Genomic DNA, 17,408 nt, shown 5'->3' on the forward strand with positions numbered 1-17,408 from the left:
CAGAGTTACCATATGACTAAGCAATTCCACCCAAGAGACATGAAATCATATGCTCATCGAAATGTTTTCACAAATGTTCATAGTAGCATTATTCATAATAGCCAGAAGGTAGAAACAATCCAAATATCCATCAACTGCCAAATGGATAAACAAAATGTTGTACATCTATACAATAGTATACCAGTTGAATATAAAAGGGAATGAAGTACTGATAAATGCTACAACATGAATGAACCTCAAAAGCACTGTGCTAAGAAAAAAAAAGCCAAACACAAAAGACCATATGTTGTATGATTCCATTTATATGAAATGCTTCCCAAAAGGCAAATCTATAGAAAGTAGTTTAGCGTTTACCTAGAATGGGGGGGCGGGCAACGGCAAGGGACTGCTAATGGGGACCAGATTTCACTTTGAGGTGATGGAAAGGCTCTAAAATTAGATTTGTAGTGATTGATGGCTGCACAATCTTGTGAATATACTAAAAACCATGGAACTGTATTTTAAGTGGGTAAATTTTATGGTAAAAAAAATATATTTCAATAAAGTTGTTTTTTTAAAACCTGCTCCATCTTTTCGTTCCTATAGCCATCCGACTTTATTTCTTATCATTCACCAATATGAACTTTCTAATTTGTCCATCTAGAGTCCATTGAAAACCCCACACTCATTTCAATTGCTTGACTCTGCTCACATTGTTCTCCTACTGGGAATATTCTCCCTAGGTTACACTCCAGTCACAAATTCATTTTGAAGATTTTACTGCCCAAGTCAATCCTCATTGACCTAATTTTCCTCTAGATTCCATACCACTTGCAATTGTTAAGACTGTAACCTCAAATATATACATAAAGCAGTTTCATCTTACACTCCATCAATAGCTAATTTTTGCCATAACCTCTAATTCTTGCCTTTAATCTCTTTTATCTTCTTAGAGACAAGCTAGCATCTTGAACACAGGTAGTACAAATGTCTGCTGAATAACATATGCATGCCTTAATGCAACTTTCTACATACGTGTTCAGTAGTACCCAAACCTTAACAAATAGCCCGAGTCTTAAAGCAGGAAACAGAAATGAAGAAAAAGGAAACTAAAATGATGGAACACGCTATCACTTCTCAACAGTGTATTAGAGAAGTGTATGTTCTTATTGCACATTTCAAGATGGCCTTTTACTGCTGCCCTCAAACCTGGGTGTACTAGGCATCCTATCTTTTTTCTTTTTAAGTAGGCTCCACACTGAGTGTGGAGCCTGATGTGGGGCTTGATCTCACGACCCTGAGATCATGACCTGGGCAGAAATGAAGAGTCAGACACTTAACCGACTGAGCCACTCACACGCTCCAAGGTTTTTTTTTTTTTTTAAGGTTTTATTTATTTATTTGACAGAGAGAGACACAGCTAGAGAGGGAACACAAGCAGGGGGAGTGGGAGAGGGAGAAGCAGGCTTCCCGCGGAGCAGGGAGCCCGATGAGGGGCTCGATCCCAGGACCCTGGGATCATGATCTGGGCCGAAGGCAGACGCTTAATGACTGAGCCACCCAGGCACCCCCAAGAGAAGAATTTAAATACGAAACTCCACTTACTCCTAACAGTGGGGTACCAAGATTCAAACCCCAATGCCTTTATAGGCAGTCAGGATAAAATTAACACAATGAAGAATGGAAGTACTGTACAGACATGTGTGAGGTGGGAATAAGAAGGTCCTGCTTTCAAAGGATAGAGGGTTGGCAGGGGCAGAAGACAAGTCTTCTAAACCAAGCTTCTGAAAGCAACAAAGACAGCGGGTCATAGCAAAAAGCCACAAATTGCTGAGATCTGATCTAGAGCCTGACAGCAGGAGCCTAGGACCAACAAATTCAAAAGCATTTCTTTCTGGTACCCTGAATAGGCAAGTCTAATTTCACTAATGGGAAATTCCTCAACCTGGCCCTGAAAGGCTACAAACATTGAACACTTCTCATTTGTTTAGCTTCAGAAATACGTATTTTCCCCTTCCTCTATATTTATACTAACTTGCCTTGTGTTGTTTAAAGGCCAAAACACATATACTATAATCATTCAGACTTGCTTATGGGATTTCCCCGGTAGCAAAGTAGTTATCTCCAAATGTATCATTATTTCAGTTTGTTACAGATTTTTTTTTACTTGCTTAATTTGGGTCTCTTTAATAATTACTTTCTTATTTGTAAAACTCCTTTAAATTATACCTTTCCTTCCCATCATTTCCTTTTTAATATTCAGTGGTTTAGATTAAGGGATTATGAAATGTACTTAAGGTGGGTAATTCCTCACTTCAACATTCAGAAGACTATTAAGGTACAAAGAGAACATAAACAATATAAACACCTAGAAGAGAATGTTTTTCATGATTTATGTACTGTTATTTTATCATTTGCTGCCTTTTTTGAACTCACATTTACAGATGTTAACAATCCCAGTTTAAATGTTCAACGAAGCATTTTTATTCTGCTTTTTGCAGAAGGCTATCAAGATTTCTTCAAACTATGTATGAATACAGACTGCATTTGATTATCATTTTAAATAATGACTTCAACACATCAGGACAACTTCTCCCAGTGAATACTTTGTTCAATAATAATAAGAGAAAGCATCATTATCAAGAGTCCAAATGTACTGAACCAGAACAGAGCAGTTATACACAGGTCTTGTCATTTGATGGAATCACCCAGATGTATAAATAAGAATCTTGACTTCTTAGAGATAAAGAAATCACTGAATAAATGAAAGAAATACAAAAAGCACCATTTATCAACATACATTTCTCTCTGCCCATTATTATACTACTGGCCAATGATGTTAAATAGGTTGTGAAATTGGTAAATGAAAGGCTTTCAACTGCCTACAAGTAAGAAAAACTGGTAACTTTTAAATAATGTGCAACAAGGGCAAGCTGACAATGCCTGGCATATACCAGGAGCTCAAAAAATTATTGCTGAACAAGGAATTAAAATCAGAGCCTTCAGGGGTGCCTGGGTGGCTCAGTTGGTTAAGCGACTGCCTTCAGCTCAGGTCATGATCCTGGAGTCCCGGGATCGAGTCCCACATGGGGCTCCCTGCTCGGCAGGGAGTCTGCTTCTCCCTCTGACCCTCCCCCCTCTCATGCTCTCTCTCTCTCTAATGAATAAATAAAATCTTTAAAAAAAAAAACAAACAGAGCCTTCATGAGGTATATGGAACATAAATAATTTCTTATAAAATAAATGTGTTCTTTAAAGACTTTGGAAAAGAAAATATGCTAATGTATGTTTTCTTATTTTATCTTTTAAAATATAACTTACATCCAAAAATATTAACTGGGGGTTGAATGTGCATGAAAGAGATCTTAAAAGCTTTATTAATCTCTTCAAGTGTCTCTAGTTCACCAATTCACAGTTATATAAGGAAAGCAAATGGAGTACTAATTTAAAATTCATTCCTTTCAGTCACAATGTCAGTAATATAGCCAGTAGGACAGGAAATCAGAGAAGTTTGAATTTTCTATACCTGTTCTTTAAGGATTACTATTGACAAATCTTCAAGTTTTAGTTATGGTCTACCCACACAACCATTATTAAATGTAAAGGAAACCCTCCGAAGAAAAATATCAAAGAGCAACCTATGCCTCAAGATGGGAAGCACAACTTACTTCAACTTGGAACAATTCTCCAGCCCCCTCACAGTCATTGGATGTGATTATTGGAGTATGAATATGCACAAAGCCACTGTCCTGGAAGAAAAGAAAACCCACTTTTTTCAGTGTATTTGTATATAAAACAATTCTAAGATCATACAACCGATTACACTATTAAAAGAGCACTAAGAGAATGCCATATCAAATCTCTAACCCCCCAAGTATAACTAATGAGATATCAAGTTGAGTGTTTTACTGTGCAGAGAAGCACAATGAATTTTAAATCAAGAACTGACTTAGACATTCTCTAGTCCAACATGATTTCAAAGATAAGGAAATTGAGACCCAGAGAGACTTAATGAAAAATTCACACAACTAGTCGATGGCAGAGAGAGCCAGGACTGGAACCTAGGCCTTTAAGGTCTCTCTGGTGTATTTTTTCTTCCCACTTCTCTAACACACTGGTAGTGAATCCACACACACACACATACACACACACACACTCACTCAAGGCTAATGTGCAACGATGTTGCCTGCACTGCTAAGGGACTATGAAGTGATCAATATGAAGTTCAGTTGTTATTTTGGAATGAGACCCCCCAATTGTCACAAACCACCAAAAAAGGAGAAAAATTAAAGTTGGCAAATAGGGACTGAAGAAATAAATAGCAACAAAGGCAGAAATGATTTTTAGGAAGTCTGTCATCAAATTGATGGCACAGAACACTACACACGGCATAGGCAGTGCACTTCCTTTACCTCAAGGAAGATTCTGAGCATCAAATCCATCCATTACTGAGGCGCCCAATTTCAATTCTTCCGCTCCGAAGTCTGAGCTATTTCCATTAGTGAACCACAAAAGCTGTTTGCTAGTAGGATTGAAATAACCCACCAACTTCAAGGTTATGCTTCTTTCATTTTGACTATGGATGTGGCAAAAGGTTACATTCAGTGTAAATGTTGCAGGTGGGTGTAGAACTTACGCTGCAGAGGCACAATAGTATGTGTTTCACACGAAAATTTTGATCTTGAAATCAGTACAATGAATTCATACATGCACATTTAATCTCTGCCGAATTATACCTATCACTGATGGAATGTAAAATGTCTCAGTGCATTACACCAGCCGCCTCCCAAATTTGCCCTTCCCTTCTTAAAAAGGTGGAATTCAAGTATTCTGGCTATGATAAAAAGTACCCAGTTAACAACTTGTCTTATGATGTAGACTGATTAAATATTCAAGCTATAAATTAGGAGTCTCAGAAAATATTCAAATATATACTTAACCTGGGAGCTACGTGCCTAGAGGTGCCACACAAAGCACATTATAGAGAACGAATGAAATGTAATCAATAACATTACTGCATAAAATTTTTATCTCCTAGGAACCAGAATTATGGACATGAATCATTTATTCCACATGAATACAGGCAACTATGAGCAGGAGTGCAGTAAACAAAGAAAGGAAGTGAAAAATCCAAAGGAAATGAGGGTGGTGAGAGGGAGGGGGAGAGGGAGGAGAAAATCTAACGGCTAAATATAATTGCCAAAGTTAGAACTGGTCAATTGCCACAAGAAACAAAACTGCAAATCTTATGAAAAAAACTATCTGGGTTTAAAAAGAAAAAATCACTCAAGTAGTGGGAATTATTCTTAATACTCAATTAATGCTAAACCTTTCAAAAGGTATCACCAGCTTTTTAAGCCTTAATGCTGCTAGAAGGCTTATATCAAAGTCTGTAACATTCCCACCAAAAGCTATAAAGAACAGACTCCAAAGGTAGAATAATAAAGCATAGAGAACAAAATCCAAAACAGAGAAAGTGGATAGGGAAGTAGAAAAATAAAAAGGAAAATAAACAGCAAGGAGTGGGGGAGTACTGTCTGCCTCCACCAGGGTAACAGTGTCAGATATTTATCCCATCCTACAGTAAAGGGGTTCCTAACTAGAAATAGGAAGGCCAGAGAAGGAGCCAAAAATAAAAGTACACACTTACCCAATTTTTCTTTTCTTTTTTTCCCCCCTTAAGATTTATTGATTTATTTGACAGAGAGAGCGAGAGAAGACACCAGCAGGGAGGAGGGGCAGAGGTAGAGGCAGAAGAAGGCTACCTGCTGAGCAAAGAGCCCCATGGGGGAGGGGCAGAGGGAGCAGCAGGCTCCCTGCTGAGCTGGGAGCCCGACCCTGATGCGGGGCTCAATCCCAGGACCCTAGGATCATGACCTGAGCCAAAGGCAGACGCTTAACCGACTGAGCCACCCAGGCGCCCCTACTCACCCAATTTTTCTGATTCCACCTGCCACCTCTAAATATCTAAATATTTTTGATACACATTTTAGAACCAGATATTTTATAAGACACTGAGCATCTGAAATTTATAAAATTCACATACTAAAGCCCATGCACATCACTCAAAACCTCATGGACTGTATTTTTCTTTTACACTCACACAAAGTAAGCATCATTATTTAATCAGGATCAACAAGGAAGAAACATGACAATTGCTAGCCACTGGCAACAGAAAGTGACAGCAAGAAGACCAAAAAAAAAAAAAAAAATCCATAAAAAACAGTCACAGGAACTCAAAGACACAGTAGTCTGGGGTCATTCAACAGAGCAGCAAAGAATACACCCTGACAGGCTTTTAAGGCCTTGCCATACAGAAGAGGGAAAAACCTGATACTCAAAAGGAAGAATCTGGACTCATCAAGAAAGGGTAAACTCTTCTATTGGCTCAATTAGGAAGCCAGGGAACCATGTAATATATTTTAGGATAACCTCCATTGGAAATTAGAAAAAAAAATTGTGCCTAACTACTCTGTTATGGGAAAAACTCAGCTCTTCTAAATAATTCATACCTTGAGGATTCTAGATATCCAAGTTTTAGTACACAGCAAAGGTGTCACTTTTATGCACAAACCAACTTATACACAAAACATTTTTGATACTCAAACCAAAAAATAACTTTCTAACCTAGAAATATTAAGAAAAAATAGCAACTAGAACAGTACCTTTTAAGTTAGGATACTTTAAGGTATGAAACTCTTAGATTTTGAGTCTCAACATCTTTTAGGGAGTCTAAAGTAGTAAGTCACAGAAATAGTACCAAGTACTAGATAACATATAACTATTATTTAATATGCCCTATCATATTCTGTGATTTCAACTCAGTCCTAAGTGTTATATATACAAGTAGGTAACATTATAGAATTACCAGGATTATATTTTCCAGGGCTTTACAATTAAAAACTGAATTGATAGCACTCAAAAATTACCTGCCTTTATAACTATAACCAATAGTGCTAAAATTCATTATTTGCAACCACTTAAAATGTTATTTTGCTTATTTTTTTATTTCAGATTTTTCCCAGTTTGTTAAATTGTTTACACATTTGTAAAAGCTGCCAGTAATAAATGTATAAAGTAGGTAAAGCTCACTTGCCAATGGACTGCCAATATCACCATCTAGTGGCCAGAAATCTATAAAATTTTCAGTATTGAAGCAGGTCTACTTTATCCACTATTTAAAGCCATATGGGGCAAGAAACATTTTTAGATCTGAACAAATTTTCTGCTTGTGTGGTTAAGCACTACTGAAAAGCCATATGGAAGCTGCGTAAGAAAGTTTATGAGAGCATATGGAAATGCACCCTTTCAAACTATATAATAGGATGACATAGTATAATGTGATTATTTTTCTTTGTTTATTCAAAACTATATGCTTCAAAGCCACAATGCTCTTTAGCTGTTTCACCAGAAACTAACTCTGAAGGAGCTTTTCAAAGAGCAAGAACTCTCTTGGTAAACTACAATAGGGCTGGGCCTGCATGAATTTGGATGCATCCAAGGGAAGGGTATGATGTTAGACAATCTCTGCCAATCAGCTGGATCTGGAGAAGTGGCATAGGAAGAGCTCCAGAACCACTTGGAATAACACTGAACTTCATCTGCTGGGCCACTCCTGGCCTTTGGGGCCCTCTCATCCACCTGGGGGTAGGGTCCCTTGACCTCATAAACTTAACCACTATATTCCCCTGTGGCTTTCCTGGGTAGGGGGAAGCAAATGACAAGCAAAGCTAAGTAAGACAAAATGCCTTTAGCTGCATACCAATCTACTTGATTAACACCAATAACTCTTTAAAAGTAGTGCTTACTACATATATGTCTATGACCAAGATGGAAAAACAGGGACCAAATTTACCCTCCCCCTTGAAACAACCAAAAACAAACAACAAACAAACAAAAAAAATGAAAACGAAACTAAAAACCCCACAAAAAAAAACAAAACACACACGAAAGGATGGTTTTCAAGACAATGGATATCAGACAACAAAAGACAGTGATCCCTGAGGCGGGAAACAAACTTAGTGAACCCTATCAATAGCCTTGCTTAGTACCTTGAGATTGTCCAGGCCATAGCAGGAAGAAGGGGGAAATAAGGTGGAGCCCAGCAGACTTCCTTAGCTGAGGAGACAGAGCTGAGAGTCTGAGGGGGCAAAAGTGGCTAGAATTCATAGGAGAGAGTATCAGAGAGGAGAGAGATGAGAACTCCAGGGATGTACAGAGGGTCACTCTGGAGTATTAGGTAGAAGAATGATGAGCACGTGCATGTGGGGAAACTATCAAAAGCCAAGGAAAGAATCATACAAAAAGGTCAGAGGAAACAATGCCTGGTGCTCACAGTGTGGCTGGAAACAGTACCTGTTCCCACAAGCCAGAATGGAAAAACTCAAAATTCACAAGGCACTAGGTAAAGTACTCAGGAAGTCTTTGCCTCAGTAGTGGAAATTAACTAGCCCTAGACTGTGAGCACTGCTCCAGCCCTATTTACCAAATTATAAAAACAAGACCCATAAGGATCAAACAGTTTTCAAGTAGCTTAACCTCACACCAAAACAAAGCTTAATAATATCCAACACAGTAAAATTTTCTGTCTGGCATCTAACCAAAGATTAGCAGATAGGCAAAGAGGCAAGAAATCATAACCTGTAATGAGGAGACTAAAAGCACTAAATCAAATAAATAAATAAATAAATAAAAATAAAAAATAAAAGCAGCATATCAATCAAAAAGGACTTATAATTGACAGACATGTTAGAATTAGAAGAACATAAAAACAGTTATTAAACAGCTATTACAACTGTAAAGTTTTATTAAAAATGTTTGTGTATGTTCAAAGAGTTAAATGGAAGATATTTTTTTAAAAAGGCCCAAATCGTGCTTGCTTCAGCAGCACATATGCTAAAATTGGAATAATGAAGAGAAGATGAGCATGGCCCCTTGTGCAAGGATGACATGCAAATTCGTGAAGCATTCCATATTTTTCCACACAGAAGGAAAAAAAAAGGCCCAAATCAAACATCTAGTTATGAAACCTACAATGTGAGATGAAAAATGCATTGGATAAGAGTAACAACAAATCAGTCATTGTAGAAGAAAAGATTAGTAAGTTTGAAGACATAGCAATAGAAACTACCCCCTAAAAAAACACACAGGGAAAAAGGAATTTAAAAAAAGAAAAGAACATCAGTGAGCTATGAAGGTATCATTAAGTGGCCTAATATATAGGTAACTGAAATCTCCAAAGGGGGGAGGTAACATAAAAAATATATGAAGAAATAATGGCTGAAAAACTTGATGAAAATTAAAACACATAGATCCAAGAAATTCTACAAGGTCTAAACACAAGGAACAAAGAAAACTGTGCCAAGGCACATCATAATCTAATTGCTCAAAACCAGTGATTAAAAGACAATTTCAAATCAGCCAAAGAAAAAAGTACCACACAAATAAAGCGTGCTTGGAATAAATAGTGTGACTAACAGAACTTTCAGGATAATACTCCAAGGTTATAATTATTCAACTTCTTCACAAGAAAGAACAGCTAAAAGCACACAAAGCACCTTACCTTAAAGAAAGAATGAATAGCAGCTGTGGCTTCACTGCGAACCCTCAGTATAGAACCCAGAGCATTAGTTCTACACCGAAGGTGAGGATATTGTCTCAGATACTCCAGAGGATGTCTCTCCTTATATTTAAAAGGGAAAGCCTGCCAATAAATGGGAAAAAAAACAAATTAAAAGCTAAAAAAGATAATGTTCTATAATAGCAGTTTCCAGGACACTTATTAAATAGTAATGCTTCAAAACAAAATTAAAATGTTTTCCCTGTTTCTTAATATAAGTGAATATAGTCCACATAATTCCAAATTAGTAGAATGGTGGATGGATTCAGAGATGTGGGTTTGAATCCAGCTCTACTACTTATTAGGTGTGGAACCTCGGGCAAAGTTAATATTACTGAGGCTAATCTGTTATTTATCAAATTTCCATCCATTAGCTTATATCAGTCACTACTTACAAATAGAGAGATTAGGATATAATTATGCAAAATAGTCCACTGTTTGGCACATAAGAGTTCAGAATATTGTAGATATTAAAGATTATGTTTTCTACAGCTGTGTACACACAGCTGGTGTTCAATTTTAAAGTCACCCAAATGTCTTGGAAGCCTACAATCATTTATAATCAATTGGCACTGTTCTTCCCTGTTTATCAACATGTCTAAGAACATGAGGGAGGGTCAACAGCTTTCTGTCATCTGGCAGAGTAGTATATATTTACAAAAATTTCAAATTATGACTCGATGTAGAAATATTACACCCTGCCTACCCTCATGTTTCAAGATTAAGAAGACAGAAACAAACCTTCAGACCAAAGTTTTAATAACAGAAAAGCTAAGTAAAAAAGCCAAACTGATAGCTTATTCCATTTAGTCTTATCTATTTCTTTTAGTGCACATACTAATTTATTTCATAATAGAATAAGTACCACATCTACTAAAGTCAAAATATGACATTAATAAGAGCCTGGAGACTGCCTGGGGATCAGAATTCCCTAATGTCTGAATACTTTACAATGAACCTGAAATCAAGGGGAAGAGAAGGTGAATGACAAAGAAGCCAAGAGAGAACAATTTAAGAAGAGTAAAACACATGGCAAATTTTAATAATCATTATACCCCTCTAAAAAAGCAGAACCAAAAATGGTTACCATCTCCCAATTCCTGAGTTCCAAATTATTTTCATAGTCTACTTTTCAGAAATCTTAGAGCCCGATTCCAGATTTTACATGTCAATTAGTATTTATTAGCATTTCAATTAGTATTTCTTGAAAAATTATTCAGAATGACTTTTTTTAAAAGTTGCCCATTTTCTCTCTTATTTCCTTATATTTATTTTCCTCCAATTATCCAAAAGAAATAAAAATGAATTAAAATGATGCAATTTCCCTATACTTCCTCATTTTTCGTTCATTAAATACTTAAAGACAAGTATAGCAAAACTACAGGGGAGCCAGATGGCTAGTACATCAATTTCAGCTGTGGCACTAGTCAGCTATACAACCTTGAGCAAGTCAGGTCACCTGACTGGGCCTCATTTTCTCCAGTTCAGAAACTGGATTGATAATCTATGATTTTATACCCTCTAACCTCTTTATCAGGTGATAAATAAAAGCTAGTAACAAAGAGTCTTGCAAAAATAGGCATAAACATGTCTCTTTTTTCTTTTTAAGATTTATTTATTTGAGAGAGAGAGAGGAAGAGAGAGAGCATGCGCCCACACACAAGCAGGTGGGGGCAGAGGGAGAAGGAGAGAGAAAACCAAGCAGACTCCCTGCTGAGCACGGGGCCCGACGGGGTTCTTGATTTCAAGACCCTGAGATCACAACCTGGGCTGAAACCAAGAGTCAGATGCTTAACCGACTGCACCACCCAGATGCCCCATATATGTCTTAATGTAGGATTTCTTATCTTTGCTCAGCCCAAGGATTACTCCAGTACTGTCCCACAGAATTTTCTGTGATAAATGGAAATGTTCTGTATCTGTGTTATCCAGTACGGTAGCCAGCAGCTGCCTGTAATGACCAAACACTTGAAATGTGGTTAATGCCACTGCGGAACTGATTTTATTTAATTTTGATTGATTTAGTATTAAAATAGTTGATATGAAACAGCCACAGGTGGCTAGTGGCTACTATACTGGTACAGCACAGTTCTAGATCCTGCAAAGGTCATTTCTAGGCAGGGCTTTCCTAAGAACATGGTCTACCCCGACGTCTCTGTCACTGCGGCTAACTGGGCATCTTCGTGAAAGTGGCAAGTTTCAACCGTGACAGCCATCCAAAGAGATACACAGATTAATACTTCACTTTCATTCATAAAACTCAATCATCTATATACTTTTTGCTATACTCTCTACAGTCCTCAGGCACGATAGCCTGTTTCAATTATCTGGGAAGTCCAACTGAAGCATGCTCTAAGGGCCATCTTCCCCAATAATCACACTTAAAACAGACTGCTAATGTTTCAAATTAAGCCTAAATAGTCTCCATTAAAGTACTGGAGCATACCTTGGCATCGCAATTTCCAACAACTTCAATTTTTTCTGCCTTCAGTTCCACATCTTGCTTTTTGGATGGACTTTTTACCAGCTGCCCTTGAACTTCCACAGAACTCCCAAAAGCCAGTTCTCTACAGTAACAAAAAACCAGCATAAACAAGATATCATTATATGGAACCCTCGTTTTAATACAAAACTTGCTATCAGAACATTCCAATATTTAATGAGAGAGGTTTCACCCTTCTTTGGGCAGCAAATAATTGGGAGAGACTGAAGCAAAGAATAGGTAGGGGATATTATTACGTGAAGATGTTAGAAGAAGAAAGGCCTCCATCAAAAAAACTGAAATCTTGCCATTTGCAATGACATGGATGGAACTAGAGGCTATTATGTTAAGTGAAATAAGTCAATCAGAGAAAGACAATTATATGATTTCACTCATTTGTGGAATTTAAGAAACAAAATAGAGGAGCATAGGGAGGGGAGGGAAAAATAAAACAAGACAAAATCAGAGAGGGAGACAAACCATAAGAGACTCTTAATCATAAGAAACAAACCGAGGGTTGCTGGGGGGGCGGGGACGGGGTAACCGGGTGATGGACATTAAGGAGGGCATGTGATGTAATGAGCACTGGGTGTTAATATAAGATTGATGAATCACTGAACTCTACGTCTGAAACTAATAATATATTCTATGTTAATTAACTGAATTTAAATTAAAAAAAATAGGGCGCCTGGGTGGCTCAGTTGGTTGAGCGACTGCCTTCGGCTCAGGTCATGATCCTGGAGTCCCGGGATCGAGTCCCACATCAGGCTCCCTGCTCAGCGGGGAGTCTGCTTCTCCCTCTGACCCTCCCCCCTCTCATGTGCTCTCTCTCTCTCTCTCAAATAAATAAATAAAATCTTTAAAAAATAAATAAATAAATTTAAAAAAATAAAAAAAGAGAGAAAGAGAAAAAAAAAAAGAAAAAGAAAAGGAAAGGCCTGGGCTTGAAGGATCTTGATTCCAGATAGTTGGACTTAAGCCTCAAAGCTCTGAAAAGCAGGTTTGTTTAGAAAGATCACTCAGGGGGCAATATGAACATTGGATTAGGGAAATGGGGAGCAGAGATGAAAGAAAAAAGACTCTTTTGTTTAAAAAAAAAAACACAAAAGACTCACCTACTGTCAAAGCTTGAATCTGCTACAACCTGAAGGCTTTCCAAAGACGATCCATCATTTATATGCAGGAACAAGACTTCCTTCTGGAATCGGACTGAACGAATCCATCCCTAATGAAGAGAAATTTCTAAATGTGAGTTTAAAACACATAAACATTTTACATTTTCATTACACACGCACATATAAGGCTAAATGAAAAAAAAAATGTCCTCAATCCTGTCTTAACAAATCAATCGCTTTTAGCTCACCCCTAAGCATATCTAATTCAGTATGATTCTTATTGTAGTGAGATACAGCTTCGGCATCACACCTTTTTGTTTTGTTAATAAAATTCACCATTCTGAATAGATGCCTAACACTCCATTAGGTGAAGAGCCTAATTCACATCATCAATTTCCCCAATATTGGCTATTCCAGGTATTTCTTCTTGCCCCTCGCTCCTTTTCACCACCGTAACAAATAACAGGGCACATATTTTGGCCCCCGTCTTCTTTTATATAAAATTCCCAGAAGGGAGATTATATAGTTATAGACTAGAAACATCTTTATGGAATTTTTTCCCCTTTTAGAATGTATCACACAAAGTTCTCAAGAAGCTTTTCATGTGAACATAATTAGTACATAAGCTTTCGAAGACCCTCTGAATTTAAATGACAGGTATGGGTGAGTACAAATGAGAGGTCTTCTAGTAGACCAGTACTACTAAAAACAGTTCTCACAGATCACATCCAACTTACATTTAACTAGCACGGAAAAGAGAATATTCTTCTAGCAGACACTGAACAAGTGTTTAACAACTGATGGTGTTTGATGAACTATCAGACATGCTTGGGAAAAGGGAGATGATTCTAGTTAGAAAAACTAGAGTTTTTGACCCTTACTTTGTGTTCCCATCATACCCTATAGACAATGTTATTAAAGCTCTTCTATTACTTATTTGCATGTCCATAATATTTTCAAAGTTTAGGAACCATGCTTTAGTTGCTTTGAAGGCCACTGTCAAGCACATAGTAAATAGTCCATTAATGTTTTTCAGTGAAAGAATATCTACCATGCACTAAAAATCTACTATTGACAAGTGTTTTACTACCTTCTTCATATACTATCTCATCCCTTCCTCACAACAGCTCTGTGGATTATCATTATAATTTGTCTTACAAGTAAAGAATCTGGACTCAAAGAAGTTAAATAACTTGCTGAAGGTCACACTGCTGGTTAACATAAAGCCCAAATTTGAACCCAAGTCTACCAGAAAGCCCTTGAACTTCTTCTAGGGCTACATTGAATAAGTATAACTTGCCTCAGTCTCCTATACAAGGCCTTTCACAATTGAGTGTGCCCATCTTTCTGGTTTCACCTCCCCACGCTTCCCCGAAGGCAGGTGCTCTTTGGTCAGGTTCAATCAATAGTAATTCCCAAAGCACCACTGTCTTGCTTTTCACTTGTTAGTAAAAGATAACATTTGTGAAGCACCGTTTAAAAATGTGCTTCTGTTCTAAGCTCTTTATATTTTACTACTTATTCCTTACAAGAACTTAATGAAGTGAATATTAGAGATGGAGAACATATTTAGAGAAGTTAGGATAACCTCTCTAAATAATTAAAATCACAGTTCCCAAGCAGTAGAGCTAGAATTAAAATACAGTTCTCAGTTCAAAGTTCACGTTATTATCAAACTTCTCTACAATGCTATCATCACCCCATCCCCAGTTCCTCTGCCTGAGGAACTCATATCCTTCAGGACTCAAGCGAAATGTCACTTAATATAAGAAGTCTTCCTTGACCTATGCACATAGTTAAGGACGTCCCTCTCTATTTTCTCAAAATTTTTTATACCACCAATACCAATCACATTGCCCCAATTACTAGTCTTAGCCATTAGACCAGGGCTAACATACAAAAATATAATGTGAGTCACATATGTAATTCTGCATGTTATAGTGGTCACACTAAAAGTAGGTAAAATTAATTTTAATATTTTATTTAACCCAATTATGCTCCAAATATCAACATGTAATCAATATATATTGAGATATTTTGTATTTGTTCTCCAAAATTGGTATTTTACATTTACCCTTCAATTTAGACTAGCTGCATTTCAAGAGCTCAATGCCACAAATGTCAGGTAGCTACTATCTTAGGCTGCACAGCACTAAAACAAAAGCCTCTAACCTAAGCAGTAGCTTTTATCTTTACCAATCCAAAGGGATCATTAATGTATGTATGTCAAATGAATAGAAAATGAATAAATAGAAAAGGTTTTGATTTGTAACATGGAAAAAATATGAAACCTAAAGAAATGCAGAGGGGCCATACTGCTAAAAATCAAGGATATCCAAGGACAACAAAAATAACTTCATCAGTGTTTCAGCAACCTACAAGGAATGGTCAAACCACCTTGCTCGGTCTATGCCCTTAAGGGCAAATCTTCTATGTGGAGCTGTTACAAGTGATATTAACAAGAGAAATAATAGCAGCCAACATTTATTGACTGTGAGCCACTGTTCTAAATGTCTTAATACCTATCACCTCAAGCTTCAGGACTCTATGACATTAAGGCTGCTATTAGCCTCACGGCCATAAGAAGGAAACAGAGAACACATAAGAGACATGCCCATAATTAAGGAGCCACTAAGTGGCAGATTTGAACCTAGGCAGCCTGACTCCAGAGTTTCATACTGCTACACTCTACTCTTTCTCCTAACTTATTATACATACATTATATGCAAACCCCCATTTTTAGGCCTTGGGGTGGTTAAAAGTTGAATAAAAGCAATTGTTTAGTTGAACAAGTATTTACTGTCAGCCATGTGTGAATACCAAGACAGATGAGACACGGTGTCAGCTCTCAAGGAGCTAGTCGAGGCAGCCACTATTAACTGTGGATGTTCATTATGAGGGACAAAGGAAACGTTTATTTTGCTGTATGACTAACAAGTTTACAGGTAATGTCCTGGTACCGTGAAAGCAAAGTTCCAGGACTTCACAGGCATCCCAACAGTTTTGCAAAAAGTAACGGCAGACAAGGAAAGGAGAAAAGTGTGAACGCACACAATTGGCTACCTTTTCTCCTTTTCCTGCCTTTCATTCTCTCTGACAAGGCAAGCCTAGTCGTGGAGGTGCCATTTAAGTCACTAAAAAGAAAAACCCACTCCCTTCCCATACACCCACCTGGACCTTAACGCGCTCCCCTTTCGTGTTCTGGGCCCCGAGAGCATCCCGCACGCTCAGTCTGGCTGAAGGTTTGTGTCTCGGGCAGGGAGTGGAGGAACAGGGGCGCAGGGCTCGGATCAGGTACCGGGCCCCAAACATCGCGCGGCTGCCCTAGGCCTTCCTCGGGACCAGCCCCGATCCCGGCTGGTGCGGACCCTGCCTATGGTGAACCTCCCCTCTCGATTGCTCCCCAGTTCTGGGCTACAGCCCTGCACGCAGGCGCTCCACGCCCCCCAACCCCGGCTGCTCCCTTCCCCTTCAGGGGCTCCAGCTCTGTCCCCACAGAGCCTCCCCCGGCGCTTCCCTCTCCCGGGACTGGGTGGAGCGGAGACAACAGAGTCAGCGGCGTAAGCCCAAAAAACCACGCGCCGTAGCCGGCCAAGACACCTCACGGTCCCACGTAGTTTCCAAACCCACAGCTCAGACCGCCTCCACTAGCTGAAACACGCGGGGCCGCCGCCACTACGTCACACGTCAACGTCAACGTCATCACGCTACGAGAAGGTTAAGAAGGAGCGTGCGCACTTGTGACTCCAGTTTATGGAGAAGGCGGGCTTGAGGCAGGTGCAGGCGGAGTGGGGAGGGAGCGGGCCAGAGGCTCAGAAGGGGCGGAGCAAAGCCATTCCAGCTGCAGGTGTTATTGCTGGGAAAAATGGGGAGCACACCTGGGATGGGGCGTAAGAGGTGTTCATTTCTAAAGCTTGCAGGTGATGCCGAGGAACACTGAGAGGCAAAAGAGACTGATGCAGAAGGAAAGCCTCCAGGAGACTTAGTTGTTGAGAGGATTAGCCGGAGGATATCAGTTGTTCCTGAGTTCTGAGCACAAGGAAAGACAAGACATAGATCATCCTTGCTCAAGTCATTGTTGTGTGGTATTACACTTCTAAACAGACAACTGCATAAAAGTGTGATCAGTTCCCTGGCGGAGCCTAACCGTGGGATGCCAGAGACAGCTTGCTGGAGAAGGTATCCCTCTTCTTGTATATGCAAATCAGAGAAG

General features: G+C 38.6%; 1 protein-coding gene and 1 non-coding gene across 3 annotated transcripts in view; one reads left to right on the forward strand and one right to left on the reverse strand.

Moving 5' to 3' along the window:
• Positions 1-16,877, reverse strand: part of NARS2 (asparaginyl-tRNA synthetase 2, mitochondrial) — a 125,837-nt gene extending 108,960 nt beyond the window's left edge. For both annotated transcript variants that reach the window (XM_078058600.1, XM_036113222.2), the window contains exons 1-5: positions 16,367-16,877; positions 13,196-13,305; positions 12,045-12,165; positions 9,542-9,682; positions 3,648-3,728 (exon numbers count right to left, since the gene is read on the reverse strand). In XM_078058600.1, coding sequence (XP_077914726.1) covers positions 3,648-3,728; positions 9,542-9,682; positions 12,045-12,165; positions 13,196-13,305; positions 16,367-16,507 — 594 coding nt within the window. In that variant the 5' untranslated portion in view covers positions 16,508-16,877. The remainder of the gene's footprint in view (positions 1-3,647; positions 3,729-9,541; positions 9,683-12,044; positions 12,166-13,195; positions 13,306-16,366) is intronic.
• Positions 8,851-8,958, forward strand: LOC118549187 (U6 spliceosomal RNA). The gene has a single exon (XR_004923970.1). It is a non-coding gene; the product is annotated as a U6 spliceosomal RNA (small nuclear RNA).
• Positions 16,878-17,408: the final 531 nt, after the last annotated feature.

The sequence above is a fragment of the Halichoerus grypus genome, chromosome 11, assembly GCF_964656455.1.
Source record: "Halichoerus grypus chromosome 11, mHalGry1.hap1.1, whole genome shotgun sequence".
In the NCBI taxonomy this organism is placed as follows: domain Eukaryota; kingdom Metazoa; phylum Chordata; class Mammalia; order Carnivora; family Phocidae; genus Halichoerus; species Halichoerus grypus.